This window comes from Chanos chanos, chromosome 5 (assembly GCF_902362185.1).
Source record: "Chanos chanos chromosome 5, fChaCha1.1, whole genome shotgun sequence".
Classification (NCBI taxonomy): domain Eukaryota; kingdom Metazoa; phylum Chordata; class Actinopteri; order Gonorynchiformes; family Chanidae; genus Chanos; species Chanos chanos.
In genome coordinates this window covers 45,278,911-45,298,302 of record NC_044499.1, presented here as the reverse complement: position 1 = coordinate 45,298,302, position 19,392 = coordinate 45,278,911, and the positions used below count along the sequence as shown (strand labels likewise).

Genomic DNA, 19,392 nt, shown 5'->3' with positions numbered 1-19,392 from the left:
AATGCCATTCTACCCATCGGTAATAAAAGGAATTTGCCCCGCTAAGATTATATCTCTTAGCACAAGGGGCAAACCAAGGCACCCGTAATGTTTACCCGCATGTTATCATCAGTGAGACTATCACGAGACAAAGCTAATGATGAGGGCACATCAAGAGCAGTACAAGGGTGATGATCATGCCATTTAGTAAATGGCATTTATCTTATCATTACCTATTATTAAGCAGTAAAGATATCAGCTCATCGTCCACAATGGACGTGCACCGTATGCTGAGTTCACTGAAAGAAATTCACTCTCGATAACTGTTCCATGGTAGAACATAAAATATAATGAATATAAACGCAGCGAACAGTGCCCTGCAAAAGTTGATGGTTTCTACATGTAGCACGCAAATATGTCAAGAATTTATTTTCCGGCTCATTCCAGGAGGTCATTTCTACTGACTTTGACACAGAAAATAAAGACCATTAAAGGATGTTTAATCACAAAAGTACCAAATTAGTGAATCAGCTTACCGATGTATTTTGAAACTCCATTTTGTTTTATTTTATTTTGTTTTTCTGCATTTAGTTTTTCAGAAGGAATGAGCCAACTCAAATTAAAGTCCATTTAATGAATGAAGGCTAATGACAGGGAGTGTAGGAGCGGTGAGTGTTTCTGGTTTATGTGAAAGCCTGCCCTCTTGTGGTTAATTGCGAAAATTATAATATGATAAAAATCACAAAATTGGTGTTAACTGCTCAGTTTCATTGTGGCAGATTATGCTTTCATCCTTCAGAAGAATAATAACTACAACAACAACAAAAAATGCCTCTCTTTACAAATGTAGCCAGAAAGAAATAAAACAGCATTATTGCTTAAATTATTTGGGAGAGATTTAGCTACTTCCTAAAAGTCTATCTGGTAGACACAATATGTGAAAATAAGAGGTTTCATATTCCATTTATTCAAATGATGTATCTTAAACCTCATCTGCTTGAACTGACATTACCCTCTTTTATTACCAGAAAGAAGAAGAAGAAGAAGAAGAAGAAAAACAAGAAGAAGAACAAGAAGAAAGAATGACCATTACTATAGCTAAATCAAGCCGTAAGATGCTCTACCCAGTCAAAAGTCATGATTCTTCGACACAATCTGTAGACAGTACCACAGCATAATTGACCTCTTTTCAAATGGCGTAAAAAAAAAAACCCTGTTTTTAAAAAGCCTATAATTCAGTCTATAGGCTGTTTATGGACCTTTACTAACCACACGCTCTGGCCTCGGTCACAGAACAACAGAACATATTTTTCATTCTGTGTGTGACTCAGTTTTTCTTTTCTTTTCTTTTTTTTTGTGCTGAGGCTGAATGTTAATGCTGCTCCACTATTGGGCAGGTATGAGCTCTGTTGTTGACACATACCCCAACCATGTGCAAGTACGAGCAGGCCTTGATACTTCAGTGTCCCTACTATCGGCGTCAGTGCCTAATCTGTGGAGGTCGCGTGTAGTTGGACTTTCACTTTTTTGGTCAAGCAAAAGGCTCTGAAAGATTGCCGATCATGACGGACCAAAACTGTTTGGATATCATTCAGAAGATTTTTCAAGAGGCTCCAAGCGCCAGGAAAGCTCTCCTTGATAACCACAGCAACCTTCAGAAGGTGGCCGAATACTGTGAACACAATTATCTTCAGGTGAGAGTACTCTCGTTTATGCTTAATAACACTTAACGTGGTACTGTTGATAGGCCTTACTGTGTCACCTTATTCCTTGAAAAAAGAAAGAAAAAAAAAGAACTCGTCTTGCGCTAAACACACAAGCGAAGCGGTTTGTGGTCGCAACGGTTTAATACATTTTGAAGTATTCTTTCAGTTCAAAGATGAAACGCGTCAAGAGTCACTTTTTGAAAATGACCTTTTTAGATATTTCTTGGAAAAAAAAGTTGTAAAAAGCATTTTATGGCTCTGGTGACTCCTTGGCTGAATCATTTAATAGCATACTGCCTGCTCATCCAGTACTGCTTTGAATAAGTTCTTATGACTTTAAAATGTGATTTGTTAAGCTTTTGCAACCTTTGTTGTAAGACGCTATGTCTCCGCTCAGAGCTCTTGTGATTTCAGAGTACAAGTTCAAACAGAGCACAGACAAGAGAGAGGCAGTGTCTGCCTGGAGTGTGGTATTTCTCAGAAATTACTGTGGACCTGATCTTAACATGTTTATCTCGCTCTCTCTCTTTACCTTCCCAAAGGCACATTTTAGTGAGAACTACATGTTACGACATGTTACATTAGGATCCTCTCTCTTATAACCGTAAAACAGCATTTTAAAATCATTTTCTGCTAGTCAACTGCAGGAATGCAACTATTGTTAGTCAACTGTCTGGTGCCAAGAAAAGAAAACACTTCCCAAGTTTGTAATATGTGATTTAAGGTTTTGTGTGCTGTATAACTGCCCTGCATTTATTATTATCGCGATTGTGTGCGTGCTCAGTACCACCTTGTGCCAAACATCCAGGAATGTCTGTACTGCCGTCATAGTCGATAGGCTCCATTCAAAAGGCAACTTAGTCAAACTGTGTGTTAAAGCCCACGTCCACACCTCTAGGCAGAGGACCCAGGAAACGCAGTGGAGGAGTCAAAGGCTTTCACTAACCAGGCGCTGGCCAGCGTCACATACCAGATCAACACGCTGGCCACTTATGTACTGAGGCTACTGGATGCTCAGACCAATCAGATAAAAGACATGGAGTCCTCTGTCAACCTGCTGAGCATGGTGGGATTCTTTCTGTTTATTCTCATCACTTTTTAGGATCTGTGAAAATTTACTATTACTTTATATCATGCTTTAAACAAACAGGGCTGATTTAAATCTGGTTTAATGTGGAATTGTATTGGTTAAAATTCATTATGAAACACATATAATTACCAATGACAATCCTCAGCTGTATATAAGCCTTGTCCCATGCAGCCATATCTAAAGTTTATGCTATTGTTACACTCCAGTACTGTGACATTACTGAAAATAAGACCAATCCATGCTACCAAATACATTTCATTCTGCTCCTAACTGTGCGTAATGTATTTTATAGTCTCAACTGATCTTGTTCTCAGTAACATCACACTGTCTTGTGACGTATGAGAAAAGAAGATACAGAAGTTTTTTAACACTATACAGTGAACTGCCCATACACCCATGAAGGTGTAGCTTGACCAACGAATTCAAAAGGACCGGCATTGAATTGCATCTGAAATCTGGGAGGGTTTATGTAATTGTGACCCTTTCGTCCAGGCTGTAGCCATGCATCAGGAGAAAGTCGAAAGGAGACAGATTGGGCTGTTGACCACAGATTCAAAGGTACCGCGTGCTGCCAAAATGGCCCCCCCAGCAAACACCCAGGAGCCCGAGCCAGTGTATGTTCGCAAGCCCATTTCATACACAATCCTCGACACGCTAGGACATGGCTTTTGGGAGAGCAGAAAAACTGTAAGTTCATAGCAATTACATCTGCGTTCCTCTTTTCGATACCTTTATGTGGTGAGCCAAATTCTTAATCATGTATTATTTTTCAAAGGCACAGCGAACCCACCAGTCCAGTAGCTTAAAACATTTTTTCACTGGCATGTTTTAAACACTACATGAACTACTCAAGAATTTAAGTTTAAGCATAGGATCATCCCAAACAGTCCATGAGAAAATGAATATGTCCTTAAGTTTTCTAGATTAAGAACTGCAGTGTAGGGTACAATAGTGTAGGGTGACATGTAGGCTTGGCTTCATCTTATCTTTTTGATGTTTAGGTCGTCGCCGAGAAACAGCCTGAAAACACAGACACCAGCACTGAAAAACAAAGCGCACAAGAGACAGCCAGCTCATTTGGGTAGGTCCTCAAACTGCCACTAATATTATATGCTGACAGAGGGTTTTTTTTTTTTTTCTTTTAAACCTTACGGATTGTAAAATTATGTCTGACATACCGTATTATTCACTGTTCTGCATCATTCATTTTAAACCTTACAGATTGTAAAATTATGCCTGACATACCATATTATTCACTATCTAGCATTTCTTAGTTTAGTCTGACACGTTAAATATTGAACTACGATTAAATCATTTTTACTGCCTCGTTATTATTCTAGCACTCATCCATAACATCAGCTGTTAAATACCTATGCTATTTTATTTTGGGAGAGAGTGAGTAATGAAGTGAAATGTATTTGACTAAAATACAGTCACAGTAGTCACAATTTCCATCACTAATACACATAAGTCAGAATGACCTTTCATCCCATTGCAACTCCAACTCTCTCACCTCAGGTCCAGTACGGGCATTGCGGTACCCCCTCCAACAGTGCCAAACTGGGCTGGTACTAATCTCACAGCCTCTGCCGCTCCTCCGCCTCCAGAGACAATTGATTCTTCATTGCCTCCCCCTTTGGACACTTCAGTTCCACCTCCACCTCCTCTAAGCACCTCTGTGAATGCTGTTCCTCCCCCACCCCCTCCTCCAAATGCCTCTTTGAGTGATCTCTCTCCACCTCCACCTCCACCTCCACCTCCTCCAAATGCCTCCATGAGTGTTGTTCCTCCACCTCCGCTAGACCACTCCATGAGTGTTGCTCCTCCGCCTCCACCTTATGGAGGTGCCTTTCCCCCACCACCCGTACCTACACTAAATACTGGAGGGACTAACCTTTCACCTCCACCCCCACCCCCACCCCCACCTCCACCACCTATGAAATAGGTTTGAGTATGTGAAGTGGCCGTGTTAATCGCTCAGAATGCTAATTTTGTTAGATTTGCATTCAGTGGTGGTACACTGTCACTTAACTAGGTATAGAATGTTGTTTTAAAAGAGAAAATCTATGGGTATTTTTATACATATCTAAACCAGTACATTCAATGTATTCACATATAAATACAAAGGTTGACCTATTTTATTATTTATGCAGTATTCCCAGATGCTTCATATGAGCTAAGTAACATAAACAATAGCTGTATGCATCAAATGCTAAAAAGCTGCCTTCTCTGTTCCATTCTGTGTATCATTTTGCAGGTTTTTTTGTTTGTTTGTTTGTTTGCTTGTTTGTTTTTTGTTTGTTTGTTTTTTTACATTAGGTGAATAAACAGTATTTTCACGTGAGGAAAGAGTGTGATTGCTGATGTGATTTAAAATACATTCAAAGTTGACAGCGATTGTACTATTCCATTATATTATTTTCTGTAAATGTGCGTCGATCCAGATTGTGTTGGAAATCCACGGGGAGACATCCAATAATCAAAGGAAACCAGCAAGGAAAACGAGGGAACAAGGGAAACTAACCCAGCATACTAAAACCTACGCCAATTATCGGATGATTCTTGCTCATAAAAAAGAAAAAAAAAAGTCCTCAAAATACAATTATTGACATAGAGGCTATTTTAGATCACGCTTCTATTATTACTCAGGTATAGGCTAATTCAAGGGCCTTGGCGCTTTGAACACCCTAGATGGCAGCATCACGCTTTTAGGTAGTGTTAGACAGGCTGAGCTCGTTCTTGGCAGAACACGACGAACATCATACCGCGTGAAGGTGGGGCGAGGACAAATGACTGTAGCTAATGCAAATTATTTACAGCAGTAGCCTAAATATGTCACAAATTAATTTTACCGACATGAAACTGTATTTGGGGAGTTCATGCTGCAGAGGACCAGTACGTGTACTGGAATAGATAACAGGTTGAGTTGGTGTTGAGCGCGGACTATGGACTGAAGAGTAGACACTGCCTACCATTGCGTAACGTGAAGCATATTGACAGCTCTGTAGATTAGATAGGGAGACGCAGCGTGATCCATTTGTTTCCTTGATATGGTTGTAATATACAGCAGGTAACTGTGGAGAACTGGAGATCACTGCGGCCTCGATGTGAAAGCTCTGGGATCGTGCACATTCCTTATTATACATTGACAACTATCAGCCTTTTAAGGCGCACGGAGTCAATGTCTTCCCGACGGTTCTCGGGGGTCTCCGGCTTGGGTGGTGGCGCCGTATCCCCTGTAATGGAAACATCCGGGGCTGGAGAACCGAGCAGGGAGCTGTTCGAGGCCTGCAGGAACGGAGACGTAGAGCGGGTGAAGAAGCTCGTTAACGCAGAGAATGTAAACAGCAGGGACACAGCAGGCAGAAAATCGACTCCGCTGCATTTTGCTGCTGGTGAGGCAACTGAACACAAAAGCATAGAGGGTCGCGAAGAACGCCATATAGAGTACCTCCATGAAATATCATGTAGAGTCACTGAATAATTTAAGAGCTATGCGAGACAAAAGCGTCTTACCCTCCATTTATATGTCGGTCAATAATTATGACAGTCTTTGGTTGTATGCTGCTAAATGAACCGAATTCCTATGTATTATTATCTGACTGGTACATAATTATTATTTCAGTCAGAATCATTTAAAATTTATACAAAGTGGTGAGGCAATGATTGTCAATGGGACGAGGTGTCTGACACTTTATTCACTATGTAGTGCACGCCATGAAAAAATGGAGCAAGACGACTGATAAAGATAAGATATTAATTGGCTTTACATTATACAAACAACCTATGGCATTGAAAATCTTCTTCTATCAGCAGACCACAAATTATGTAATAATTCCATAGTTGTAAGTATCATTCTAATTTATTTTAATGCTGGTTGCATTTATCTTGAATGGTGTATGTCTCTTGATAAAAGCATCTATTAGATATAACCATAGTCTATGTGACAATGGTTACCTGCACAGACAACCCTGTAATAATATTATGTCATGTAAAAACACAGACATAAGCATTGGACAGAATTGGTTCGACATCAGTTACCACTGGCCCATCGTGTGAAATGTTCTCTCCTGTTTCTTTCAGGGTTTGGTCGCAGGGATGTTGTGGAGTATCTGCTTCAGCATGGTGCTAACGTACATGCCCGTGATGACGGGGGTCTCATCTCCCTTCATAATGCCTGTTCCTTCGGTCATGCCGAAGTCGTCAGCCTGCTCCTGCACCATGGGGCAGATGCCAATTCCAGAGACAACTGGAACTACACCCCACTTCATGAAGCTGCCATCAAGGGCAAGATTGATGTCTGCATCGGTAAATAATAAATGAGCATCCTCTCTCTCCGACCAAATAACAAACACGCTCATGTATAATATCCCTGAATGTTTACTCAGATGAGTTGGTAACTTGAAAAAAGGACTGTGTAAAATGTATGAAACAATAGAACTGTTAAGAGAACCTTTAGATGAACCTGTTGTATTTCTGGCGGATTTTGTTCTAAAGTGTCATTTCGCTATATATTAAAATGTCATATCGTAGTGCTGCTGCAGCATGGTGCTGAGCCAACTATCCGTAACACAGACGGAAGGACGCCACTGGACCTCGCTGAGCCCTCCACCAAGGCTGTGCTGACTGGTGAATAACCTCACACTTCACCTCCGCCTTGCATAATCCTTTCTATTCTTCCAAAGCAAGCTCCTCATAAAACCCACAGATATCTTCTCATCGGTCTACAGTACACAAAGCATTTCATAGCAAGACATGTCTTTTAGTCGCAAGATTTTTATTCAGAGAGCAAAAAAACGGGGGAACGGCAGATAATATCCAAACAGGAAAATGTTTTATTAAAACTATCATGAATAAAGACATACAGAGTGCAGTACGACTGGTTTGACATTTTTTACTTTGTATGTATTTTCTTTCCTCGATACAGGAGAATATCGGAAGGATGACCTTCTTGAAAGCGCAAGGTACTGCATCATTTAAAATTTTCGCTTTGTTAAGCTGGACGACGTTGTTTGAATTAGTATCACGTTGATGTTGTTTTTGTATTGAAATTGTTGTCTGGTGTCCAGGAGTGGCAATGAAGAAAAGCTGATGACCCTTCTCACTCCGCTAAATGTCAATTGCCATGCAAGTGATGGACGAAAGGTAATATCACGAGGGGTCATTTTAATACAGTGTTACATGTTTGGGGTAGTAATGTGGTTTTGTAAGCATCAGAACAAAAAGACAAAAAAGACAGAAGGTACCCATGTACTTGAAAGAGAAGTAAGAAAGGAATTGAAGAACATAATGTGCTGATACAGAGAGCAAAAAGCCTGGAAGGTTTTTTTTCAGTTACAAAAATAGTTGACAGTCAACCAGCCTGCTGCTCTTGTGATGTGATATCAGGATTAAATGTTTTTGTGTTATTTTGGGCTTTATAATGCTTTCAAATCTTTTTTTTTTTAAGCACATGGATTATATTCAGCATTTCAGTGTTTTAAATGTTATTCCTTTTTCGCCAAGTTACTTTAACTACATAAATGCAAGACTTCTTGTCAATTTCTTTCAAAATGGCTCTCGATGCAGGATAAGCGGCTTAGAGAATGAACAATTGAGTGAATGAATGAACAAATGAATGGCTCTCAATGCTCTGGATGTGCTGCCATAAAAATAAGTCTTTTTACTGTGCTCTAATTAAGTACTCATTTGTAATAATTTATTAATCATTTGTTATTTGTTCCAGTCAACTCCTCTTCATCTGGCTGCAGGCTATAATCGGGTGAAGACAGTACAGCTGTTGTTACAACATGGAGCTGACGTACATGCAAAAGACAAAGGGTAGGGCAGTACCATGTGTGTCTCTCACTTCTCCTTAGCCTTTGCGTCATTGGTATTTAATGCCTCTGTCTCTCTATCTCTGCCATTCTGCTCAACTAACTCTTTTTCCTGACCTTGTTTTTTTTCAGGGACCTAGTACCACTTCATAACGCCTGTTCGTATGGCCATTATGAAGTTACTGAGTTGCTTGTAAAGGTATGTCTATTATAATGAAGGTAAAGTTGATATAATTCATAAGTTTGTACGAGTTGTTTTTCCATAAGTGAAGTTTATTAAGGGCCATTCTTCGTTTCTGCATGGTGTCAGTCAAATGATCAAGTTGTGATTGTGTCTCTAGAGAGCATGTTTTATACTGATCTTGTTTTGGGTTTTTTTCTCCGATTTAGCACGGTGCCTGTGTTAATGCCATGGATCTGTGGCAGTTTACCCCTCTGCACGAAGCAGCCTCTAAAAACCGAGTGGAGGTGTGTTCCCTTCTGCTCAGCTATGGTGCTGATCCCAACTTTCCTGAACTGTCACAACAAGAGTGCTATTGACCTGGCCCCTACCGCCATGCTCAAAGAGCGCCTGGCATGTAAGAACTTTCCGCTGTTATCCGTGTCATACCTTTGACGTCTTTTGTTTACTCCAGATGCAAGGAAATTGTCGTGATTCATATGTAATGCTAACATGAAAAGGTAGACACCTCACATGAAAAAGTAGAAACGTCATAAAAAAAAAAACCCAGAAAGTGGTTCTGTGTGACACTGTGATGGTGGTGTTGTCTCTCGTAGATGAGTTCAGAGGCCACGCTTTGCTGCAGGCAGCACGAGAAGCTGACCTGGCCCGCGTCAAGAAATATCTGTCCCAGGACACCATCAACTTCAAACATCCTCAGACTCACGAAACCGCTCTGGTACAAAAAAAAAAAAAAATATATGAATGAATTCGCTATCCAGAAATACTTCACATATCTCTGTGTCTCATACGTGTTTCATTCAAAACCTGACTAACTCTGAGTTCTCTGCTTTTAACAGCACTGCGCTTCCACCTCACCCTATCCCAAGAGGAAACAAGTCTGTGAGCTCTTGCTCAGGAAAGGAGCCAGTGTGAATGAAAAGACTAAAGAGTGAGCATTTTGTGAAGTCGAGCAGATGTTTCCTGAGAATCCTATTATCTCTTTTAAACTCTTTTAAAATCGGTCGTGTGTTAAAGCCTACTAATGTGTAATTACTCCCATTTCTTTTGTTAAAGTTTCTTGACTCCCCTACACCTGACTGCTGAGAAATCTCATAATGATGTCTTAGAGGTGCTAATAAAGCATGAAGCTAAGGTAAGTACAGCTCTGTACAAACCGTTATACTCTGTGTATAGAACTACCACTGAAATGCTAATTGTCCAGAAATTAATTGCTCATTAAAGATTAATGAGCAATTTAAGTAACTAACACTAAAGAACCAATCAAACAAAGCTCTTGTTCCATCATTAAGGTCAATGCAGTTGATAGCCTAGGCCAGACGGCGCTACATCGTGCGGCCCACTGCGGCCACCTGCAGACCTGCCGCCTGCTCCTGAACGCGGGCTGTGATCCTCTCATCACGTCCCTGCAGGGCTTCTCTCCATCCCAACTGGGAAACGAGAGCGTGCAAGAGATACTGCAGGGTAAGCTCCAGAGACCAAAGTTTTAATTTGAGAAATGTAATCAGACGTTACTGTGATTCATATTTTTTTTTTGGTATCGTAACTTGTAGAACAGATGCTCAGTGACATGGTGTATTTGATATTTCTTTCCACCAGAGGGAGTTTTTATAGGCAACTCAGACACAGACAGGCAGTTACTGGAAGCCTCCAAATCCGGAGACTTGGATCTTGTAAAGGTGAGCAGAGGGACATGTTCCCCATAATTCCTCAGATATAGGGTAACTGAGAGGGGATGCATTGTATGAACAAACAATTGTGCTCTGTTGTTGATGGTAAAATTTAAAAGTGGATCAGTGGTTAAGTTACTCAAAGGTTTTATCACTGATCTGCATCCAGAGTGATTCATTTGTTTATTACGTTCTTAAAAACTGTGATTAACAAATGTCTCTTTGTTTGAGATAACTGGGCAGTTATTTTCATGCACAGATGGGATATGTATTGTTCAAATGAGAACATCCTATCCTCAGAGACTGACATGACTATGTGTTGTTGCCTGTGTGTGTGTGTGTGTGTGTGTGTGTGTGTCTGTGTATAGAAGCTCTGCACACTCCAGAATGTGAACTGCAGGGATGTGGAGGGGCGGCAGTCAACTCCTCTGCATTTTGCAGCTGGGTATAACCGTGTGGCAGTGGTGGAATACCTGCTACAGCACGGTGCAGACGTTCATGCAAAAGACAAGGGGTGAGAACTTAACCCACAAGAGAGCTTCCATACTCTTCTGACTTAACCCACAAGAATCCATACTCTTCTGCAACTTCCGTTTAAGCTCAGTTAAGCTGTCTCTTGATGTTAATTCACTGGTTCCGCCTCACGTTTTCATCTGACAGAAACAAAATCAAACACGTAATTTTGATCATTCCTTACATTTGATCCCTTACGTGAAAGCGACATGATCAGTAAGTGTCCTGTTTTTGTAATAAGTGTGTACCCTGTCACGCAGTGGCCTGGTTCCCTTGCACAATGCCTGCTCTTATGGGCACTATGAGGTTGCTGAGCTGTTGGTCATTCACGGTGCGGTGGTCAATGTGGCTGACCTGTGGAAGTTCACTCCACTGCATGAGGCAGCTGCCAAGGGCAAATACGAGATCTGCAAACTGCTGCTTCAGGTAGTTTATTAATTAATATGGGTACGGTTTTGGCTGCAGGGCGTCCCTGGTATTTGTGTGATTATATGTTTACAACAGTAACAAAGTTTTTTAAGGTTAAATTTCAAGCTTTATTTTTATGAATGAGTAATTACTTCGTACCATTGATACAATGCATGATTGTGTTCCAAAACAGAAATTCAGCTGTGATAAGTACAATGTAAATACTCAAGACAGGCAATTTTAGAGACTTTGTGTGTGTGAGCAAAGAAACCTTTTTTTTTTCTCACAAGTAAACTTAAGACATTCAGCATTCAGTACTAAAGCAGTGTTTCTCTTCAGCACGGTGCGGATCCGACCAAGAAAAACCGGGACGGGAACACTCCGCTGGACCTGGTTAAGGACGGAGACACAGACATCCAGGACCTTCTGAGGGGGGATGCCGCACTGCTGGATGCAGCTAAGAAGGGGTGCCTGGCCCGGGTGAAAAAGCTCTGCAGCCCTGAGAATGTCAACTGTAGAGATACACAGGGGCGTCACTCCACGCCACTACACCTAGCAGGTGAATGCCAAGGATTCTATTCAGCCTTTTTAGTCCATATTGCATTACCTGTAAACGGAACCCTTTTAACTGTGGAAGGTTTCGTGTTAAATTGCTGTGTCACGCCAGATGAATGGTGGAATTTGAAGAGTAGCGCTAAATGTACGTCGATATGTTCCACATTTTTTTCTGCAGTTGCGTTAATCTGTTTTTTTTTTGGTGTGTTGTGCTTGCTAGCTGGCTACAATAACCTGGAGGTGGCCGAATACTTGCTCCAGCATGGTGCTGAAGTTAATTCCCAGGACAAAGGTGGTCTTATCCCCCTCCACAATGCTGCCTCTTATGGAGTGAGTTTCTCTAACTACACCCAGATCAGCATGCTCAGATAGCCATGTGCACACACCTTTTGTGGTAAACACCATCTAACATTGAGTTAAGTTAGCATATTTCAGACAGAATGACATTCAGCTTTCTTATGTTTTCTCTATGATGAACATAAGTATTAATGACAAGTAAAAGAAGGGGTGGAAAAAAGCATTCTTTTTGAACTTGTGGGAAAACATTCACAGTCTTTGTGATAAAACAAGAGTTAAGCATTTTGATTGGATGAAAGAGTAGCACTTGTCTTACATAAGAATGTAAAAGAGTGTTGAGCATAAAGGGGTTTTTAGATTGCTTTGATCAGTATGTCTCCTCTGTGGATCATCCAGATCTGAAGAGCTAATCATACCACAGCACTCTCCCTTCTCTCTCCCCATCTCATGCCCACTTTTACTTAAGAGTAAAGCTTTCTCTCTGAACATGAGTTCTCTTTTGTAGAAGTTGTCATGTCTGTCATCAAATCACAGAGAAGCACAGTGTACCATTCATGCATATTTTAAGTAAAAAAAAAATGTTATATTTATCCAAAATGTTTGGTCTACACGACCCGAACGAATAATATGTGTACAGCAATGTTAGGTCGTCCGAGCTAATTCATTACCAATTCGCTCTAATGTTAGTTTGGTTAGAAATCCTTTCTGTCTTTACTGTAACCTTTTCCCTTTCCAGAAGTCAACATATCCACAAAATGTAACTTCATATCCTTATATTTTTCAGCATTACTTTAGACAGTGGGGCAGTGTTGACCTGGCCCATTTGGACAGCGACATTTTATTCATAGCAAAAGGGAGAGTGAAAGGGTGACATGACTCAAAGCAACCATGCGTGATCATGTTCATTAAAAAAAAAAAAAGAGAGAAATCAGTATCCAAAAGAAAAAGAGAGAGAGGAAACCCAAAAGCAAGCTCGGTCCGTGTGTTTCATTTGCAGCATGTGGATGTGGCAGCTTTGCTCATCAAGTACAACGCATGCGTCAACGCCACAGATAAGTGGGCATTCACCCCTTTGCACGAGGCTGCCCAGAAAGGGAGGACCCAGTTGTGCGCCCTGCTCCTAGCACATGGGGCTGACCCCACACTACGAAACCAGGAAGGCCAGTCGCCGCTGGACCTTGTCACGGTATCCATATGCCCCCTTCTCTGTGTGTTTTTCAACTCACCGGGAACCAGTGGTGAACACAAGGGGTCTATCCTTACCATTGAAGGATCAACCATCCTCTTAAACACTCCTCACTGTCTTTCTTGGTTACATTAAGCTTCACTGCAAATGACAAAGTTTAAAAGCAAATGGCTGTTGAATTGTTACTTTAAATCAACCTTAAATAAACCTTGGGAATGATTAAGATGAACTGCCAAAGTTTATTTTGTACAAGAAGAGGCTTAATGTATCTAGTCTCCATTCACATTCACATTCTGCCTGATGATCACTTTACCTAAGTCAGATTGCCAGAATTAAAAGAAAAGGCTTGCAGACGTTTTGATCAAGATGTGATGAAATGCCCGAAAGAGGTCTTACGTGCCTGGATGGATGCATGTTAGTAATCCATCTGTGTGAAAACATCAGTATTGCACCTATGGTATGCCCAGTGTGACCCCGAGTTGTTGTTCAGTTTGAATCAAAATCCATATTGAATTGCTCATAGTGGCTTGAGATTTCATGTGTGAATCAAACTGTCCCTCACATATGTGTTTTGACAGCTGTGGGAAAGAGGACATACACTTTGAAGTGTGTTGATCTAGAGTCGGAGCATGTTCCCACAGCGATTGCCTTGTTGTGTAAGCGTTGACGTCATCTTCTGCGGTATTTTTTTTTTGTGTTTTGTCGCCGTCTAGGCGGATGACGTCCGTGCCCTGCTCACGGCCGCCATGCCTCCCTCTGCCCTGCCTGCCTGCTATAAGCCGCAGGTTATTAGTGTATCAGCCTCTGTGGGCGTTGTGGCCTCCGCCCTGTCGTCCAACTCCACGCCACTGGCCTCCACCTCCAGTCTGGAGCCAACGTCAGCCACATTCCCAGAGCTGCCTGCCCTGTTGGGATCTTCTGGAGCCGAGGGGGCGGTGGGTGTGGAGAAGAAGGAAGAAGGTGAGTTCAAAGCACATGACATATGCTCTCTCATTTTAAAGAGCAAGCCAAATATTCTGTCCCTAGATTAAGCTGTTTTATATTTTGATGACATCTTCGTCTTGATCATTTTATTCTTAATCTCACGACGTTATAAAAAATGAGCAATGAAGCCAAATTAAAATGATAATGCACTTCATTTAACACTGAATGATGTAAATTGCACATGAAGAAAAAGATGAAGAAGAAACTAGGTCGAATGTAGGGCCCAAAAGTTGAGTTTATTATTGCCAAAAAGTTAAGCCTATTCAAACAACCATATAGTTGTCCTAGTATTCCAAGTTTACATAACTTTTCTTTACAAAATGTAAGTTCTGAAATAAACTTTGAAAAAGCCGTTTTCAGCTAGATAATTACTCTGAATCTGTCAGATCTTATCTGGAGAAGTGGGTGTGAGGAATTTTGCTTTTGAGACTTGAGACCCAGACTGAACACACTATAAGCAAAAATGTCATCTCTGCACTACTGATGGGAATAATGAGAGATTTTACCTGATTTACTGTAATTGTTTTCAGGTCTTGGAGTGGACCTGAGTATCAGTCAGTTTCTCCACAACCTGGGACTAGAGCATCTCCTGGAAATCTTTGAAAGAGAACAAGTAAGCTCAAGCTTGGTTTGAATGCATTGCCTCATTATTACATTCAGTTCAACCAAGTTACATGACAAAGAGATAAACCTTGAATGTGTTACAGATTATAATTTCTTCATCATAATTCAAGATGCTACAGTGATACAGATTACAGAGGTATTGCATCTCTGTAATCTGATCCAAATTGTTGGATTGTGCGACGTGACTGTTGTTTTTTATAGATAACTCTGGACGTTCTGGTGGAAATGGGCCACAAGGAACTGAAGGAGATTGGCATCAATGCCTATGGCCACCGACACAAAATCATCAAAGGAGTGGAGAGGCTTATTAGTGGACCTCAAAGTATGTGTTCACACTACCCAAAAGTCAGTATTGTTCATCAGTCGAAAGTGTTTTAAAGAAAATTTGAAAGTAGTCGGTCAGCGTCCAGGGATTTTTAACCCGCTTTGATCTCAACTGCAGCGTAAATGTTAATTAACCATGGAACCCAATTTTTTTTTTTCATTTGATAGACAGGAATGTGTCTGCACTTTTGAACTCTCTAGCACTGTAATTTGCATTCATTTTATTTAAACTCTTGATGCATTGCAGGCTTGAACCCCTACCTGACCTTGAACACTGCCAACAGCGGAACCATACTAATAGACTTAGCGTCGGATGACAAGGAATTTCAGTCTGTTGAAGAGGAGGTATTGCCTTCACAGATTTCCCACAGTCACTGTTTCACTATGTGCGACCTTCTGTCTTTGTGCTAAGCAGTCTGACTATTGTACCTGCTGAATACTCACCTGCATGCTGTGACCTCCTCATTTAAGTAGGAATAATAGTTTGTTAGCTACTCTTGTAAAGATTCTAATGTAATTTGTTAAAAAAAAAAAAAAACTGTTTTTTTAACCTTCTGCATGGTCAACTTCATCTCATGACATTCACATGTAGAAACAATATATTCTTATCTACTATTAAAATGATAGTGTTACTGTAGTGTTAACAAAAACTAGTGTTAACAAACTTTTTTTTTTTTGCTTTTTGCTTTTTATTTGTGTCGTGTGAAGTGACAGTCATATAGCTAACATTGGCGTGCATAATTATAGAAGCATAAATACATGACCGTAGCCTCTGTTGAACTCGGCGTTCCAGCTGATGCAGCTTCATCAGAGGCACACAGCACTTGTTATTCTGGGCAGAGCACTTCAATAAGTCAGGTTAGAGAAACGATATATAATTAAGAGTGACACTGAAGAAGTTGTTTCTCTTTTTGAACAGATGCAGAGTACCATTAGAGAGCACAGAGACGGCGGCCATGCTGGAGGTATTTTCAACAGATACAACATTGTGAAGGTGAGCTCATTTATTTGAATAAAGATTTATTTTAACAAAGATATATTGTTTGTGAATGTGAATATTTAGGGAGTGTTCGAAACAAATCTAACTTGCAGTTATGAAGCTGAACTTTTGGGTCTACCATGGGAGATTGGTGAAAGAACTAACGAAAAATCATCTCTTTCTGCTAAATACAGATCCAGAAAGTTTGCAACAAGAAATTGTGGGAGAGATACAGCCATCGCAGAAAGGAGGTATCAGAAGAGAACCACAACCATTCAAACGAACGGATGCTATTCCATGGTAAGAGTGTGTGCTCATGCTGAAGCATTTGTGTGATTGTAAACAGCGTTTCTAGCAGCCAGCTTCCAAAAAATCCTATCAAGCACCTCTCTGATAGATCAAAAGTGCCAGTGAGGCAGCACCGATGAATAATTCAGGACATTTTAAGTCGTTGCATTTTTTAGTGGTGGGAAATGCGTGCTTGTATAACAGGTTATAGTGGCCTTTCAATTGCAGAAGACACATATCTTAGTGTGACAATTTTGGTAAAAGAAAAATATATTTATATATGTATCTACATCTATTTATATATATCTTCTGCTTTTCTATTCACTGAAATCTTGTTTGGTAGGGTCGCCATTTGTGAATGCCATCATCCATAAGGGTTTTGACGAGAGGCACGCCTACATAGGCGGCATGTTCGGAGCGGGGATTTATTTCGCCGAGAACTCCTCAAAGAGCAACCAGTACGTGTACGGAATCGGAGGAGGCACCGGATGTCCGGTTCACAAAGACAGGTCATGCTACGTGTGTCAAAGGTGAGCTAAGTTTTCTGGTTTCGCGCAGTTAGCTCATCCCCCCCCCCCCCCCCCCCAAGCTTAAATTGCTTAGAAGACTTTGTGCTTTTGTATCACCGCGGTTCACCGGTAAAATGTACCGCCAGTGTGGATATCTGTGAGAGAGAAAGACAAAAAAAAAAAAAAACATTCCCTACAGATTCACACAACCACCTCCAGTTATCTACAGTTATACAGATATACTCACTAACAAGCACCCCACACACAGATCAGTGTCTTTTGATGTATTAGTGTGGGTGGCCTTGGTTTAATAGCTTTGCTTTTCAATGTTCCTCAGGCATTTGCTGTTCTGTCGGGTGACTCTGGGGAAATCCTTCCTGCAGTTCAGCGCCATGAAAATGGCTCACTCTCCACCAGGCCATCACTCCGTCACTGGCAGGCCCAGTGTGAACGGCCTCGCCCTGGCCGAATATGTCATCTACAGAGGAGAGCAGGTACCGGATGTACCCCAGTCCCTCGTTTATGTATAAATTGTTATTTTTTTAGATTTTTAGAAGGTTTTTGGGGTTTTGTTTTTTTTTTTTTTTTTTTTTTTTTTCTATTTCTAGGTTTCTCTTTTTCTAGAAGTTTTTTTTTTGTTTTTTTGGGGGTTTTTTTTTTTTTTTTGCAGAACACTCAGTTAACACTTTTTTTTTTCGTTAGCGGGCCTCGTGCGGTGGCTATATTTAATTTCCTATTGGAATACACAAAATGCTGTTGTTTTTACATATCTTTTCATGCTGGAGACTAATGATAAAATTTGCCCCTTTTTTTCTCTCCTCTAGGCTTATCCTGAATATTTGATAACGTATCAGATCATTAAACCAGATGGGACGACTGATTAACAGTTAACCCTGAGGAGGGCAAGCACAACCGAGCCCTGCTGTACAGACTCTGTTCCTCCTGTCTCTATGTGAAGGAGTGTGACTACTGTAACTGCTGCATGCTTTCCTTCACTCTGTGGATAAAAGACTTTCCTTTTTTTTTCTGACGACCTGTTCTTGTCTTCATTTGTAGCACTTCACTAACCTTTAAATGGGGCTGTGTACGTGCATTGTTTTGTTAAAACGTCACCTCAAGCCTCGAGTTTTTCCGTTTGTTCTGTCCTGACACTGTAAAATGAAAACTTTCAAGACTTTTATTGTTTTTGCATAACGTGGGAGCCCATCACAAAGCCAACGTATTTATTTTATGAAGGCGATTGTATATATATTTTGTACTGGCATGTTAATTTATTTATGTTTGTATTATAAGAGTTCTATATGTGAAGGTCATGTACCCATGCCATATACTGCATCTCTGAAATGGTGACCTACAGTCACCTTGGCAACAGGAAAAGTCAGACTGTTGGCAACCAACCCACCTATTGTTTGATTTAGAAACAAACCAACCACTACTGTAGCCATAAAACAAGCTCTCTGGTGTTCATTATGATGAAGTAAAAATGGAAAATAAACTGAAGAAGGTATATTGTTGGTATTGTCGGTATTCTTATTATTCCAAGATATTGGGTTTACAGGCTGTTGACTTAAAAAGTTTTAAAACTGGTTGACCTTTTTTTTTTTTTTAAGTTTCAGGCAACTTTCACCATTTCACATATTTTGAATCAAATGCTGGTCATGAAATTGAGAGTTAACCTTTCACTTGTACACAAAAATACATTTGTAAAAAAAAGAAAATTAGAGAGAGCAAAATATTATTTCATGTAACACTTCTTGTGCCCTCAATGTAATGAATGTGCTGTTTTAATTCTGTTTGTCATTAGAAATAATGTGAAGTACATAGACTCTACAATGCTGTTGACTTACAGTGTCTCTGGATCACTTGTCTGTTGTGCATGGTAGTTCTGGTTTACTCTTGTAATGTCATGTTTGGCAAATGTTTGCTTTGTGCTTCTTTAATATCCCAGTACTGCTTAAGGGCAGGCCAGTGTGCCTTAGACCCAAAGCAGCCAAATTGAAATAATAATAATAATCATTTTAAAAATGTCCGTCGCAGTTGTGACTTTATTTGAAACAAAGAAATGAGTGAATTGTGTAAGACCAAAGCAGTTGAAACTCAGTTTTGGTTCACTTATATCATTCGTCGTTTACCTGAGTGTGGCTAAAATAAGCCACAGAGGTGGTCAGGTTTGCGTGACTATTAAAACCAGGCTTAGTATAATCCAGTGGAGGGCACTATTAAGCCTTCCTAAGAGGCACTAATGAAAATAGCATGCGTATTATGTTAGCTATTGACATGAAT

The 19,392-nt window shown here is 40.5% G+C and overlaps 2 protein-coding genes across 2 annotated transcripts; both read left to right on the top strand.

The window, feature by feature from the left end:
* Positions 1–1,541: 1,541 nt before the first annotated feature.
* abi3b (ABI family, member 3b) lies at positions 1,542–4,720 on the top strand. Its single transcript, XM_030775094.1, has 5 exons — positions 1,542–1,673; positions 2,584–2,751; positions 3,268–3,462; positions 3,777–3,856; positions 4,294–4,720. The coding sequence occupies exons 1-5, from the start codon at positions 1,542–1,544 to the stop codon at positions 4,718–4,720; spliced, it is 1,002 nt and encodes a 333-aa protein (XP_030630954.1).
* A 1,000-nt stretch (positions 4,721–5,720) lies between these two features.
* LOC115811475 (poly [ADP-ribose] polymerase tankyrase-2-like) lies at positions 5,721–18,294 on the top strand. The gene is given in 28 exon segments (XM_030773688.1): positions 5,721–6,170; positions 6,859–7,083; positions 7,309–7,404; positions 7,703–7,739; positions 7,845–7,920; positions 8,501–8,595; positions 8,724–8,790; positions 8,982–9,092; positions 9,094–9,169; positions 9,369–9,490; positions 9,612–9,703; positions 9,829–9,907; positions 10,065–10,236; positions 10,372–10,451; positions 10,811–10,956; positions 11,216–11,381; positions 11,703–11,922; positions 12,139–12,248; positions 13,213–13,401; positions 14,115–14,361; positions 14,916–14,998; positions 15,211–15,331; positions 15,581–15,678; positions 16,253–16,327; positions 16,507–16,612; positions 16,944–17,130; positions 17,447–17,603; positions 17,934–18,294. Coding segments are annotated over 28 exon segments (3,507 nt in total). The 5' UTR covers positions 5,721–5,956; the 3' UTR covers positions 17,994–18,294.
* Positions 18,295–19,392: the final 1,098 nt, after the last annotated feature.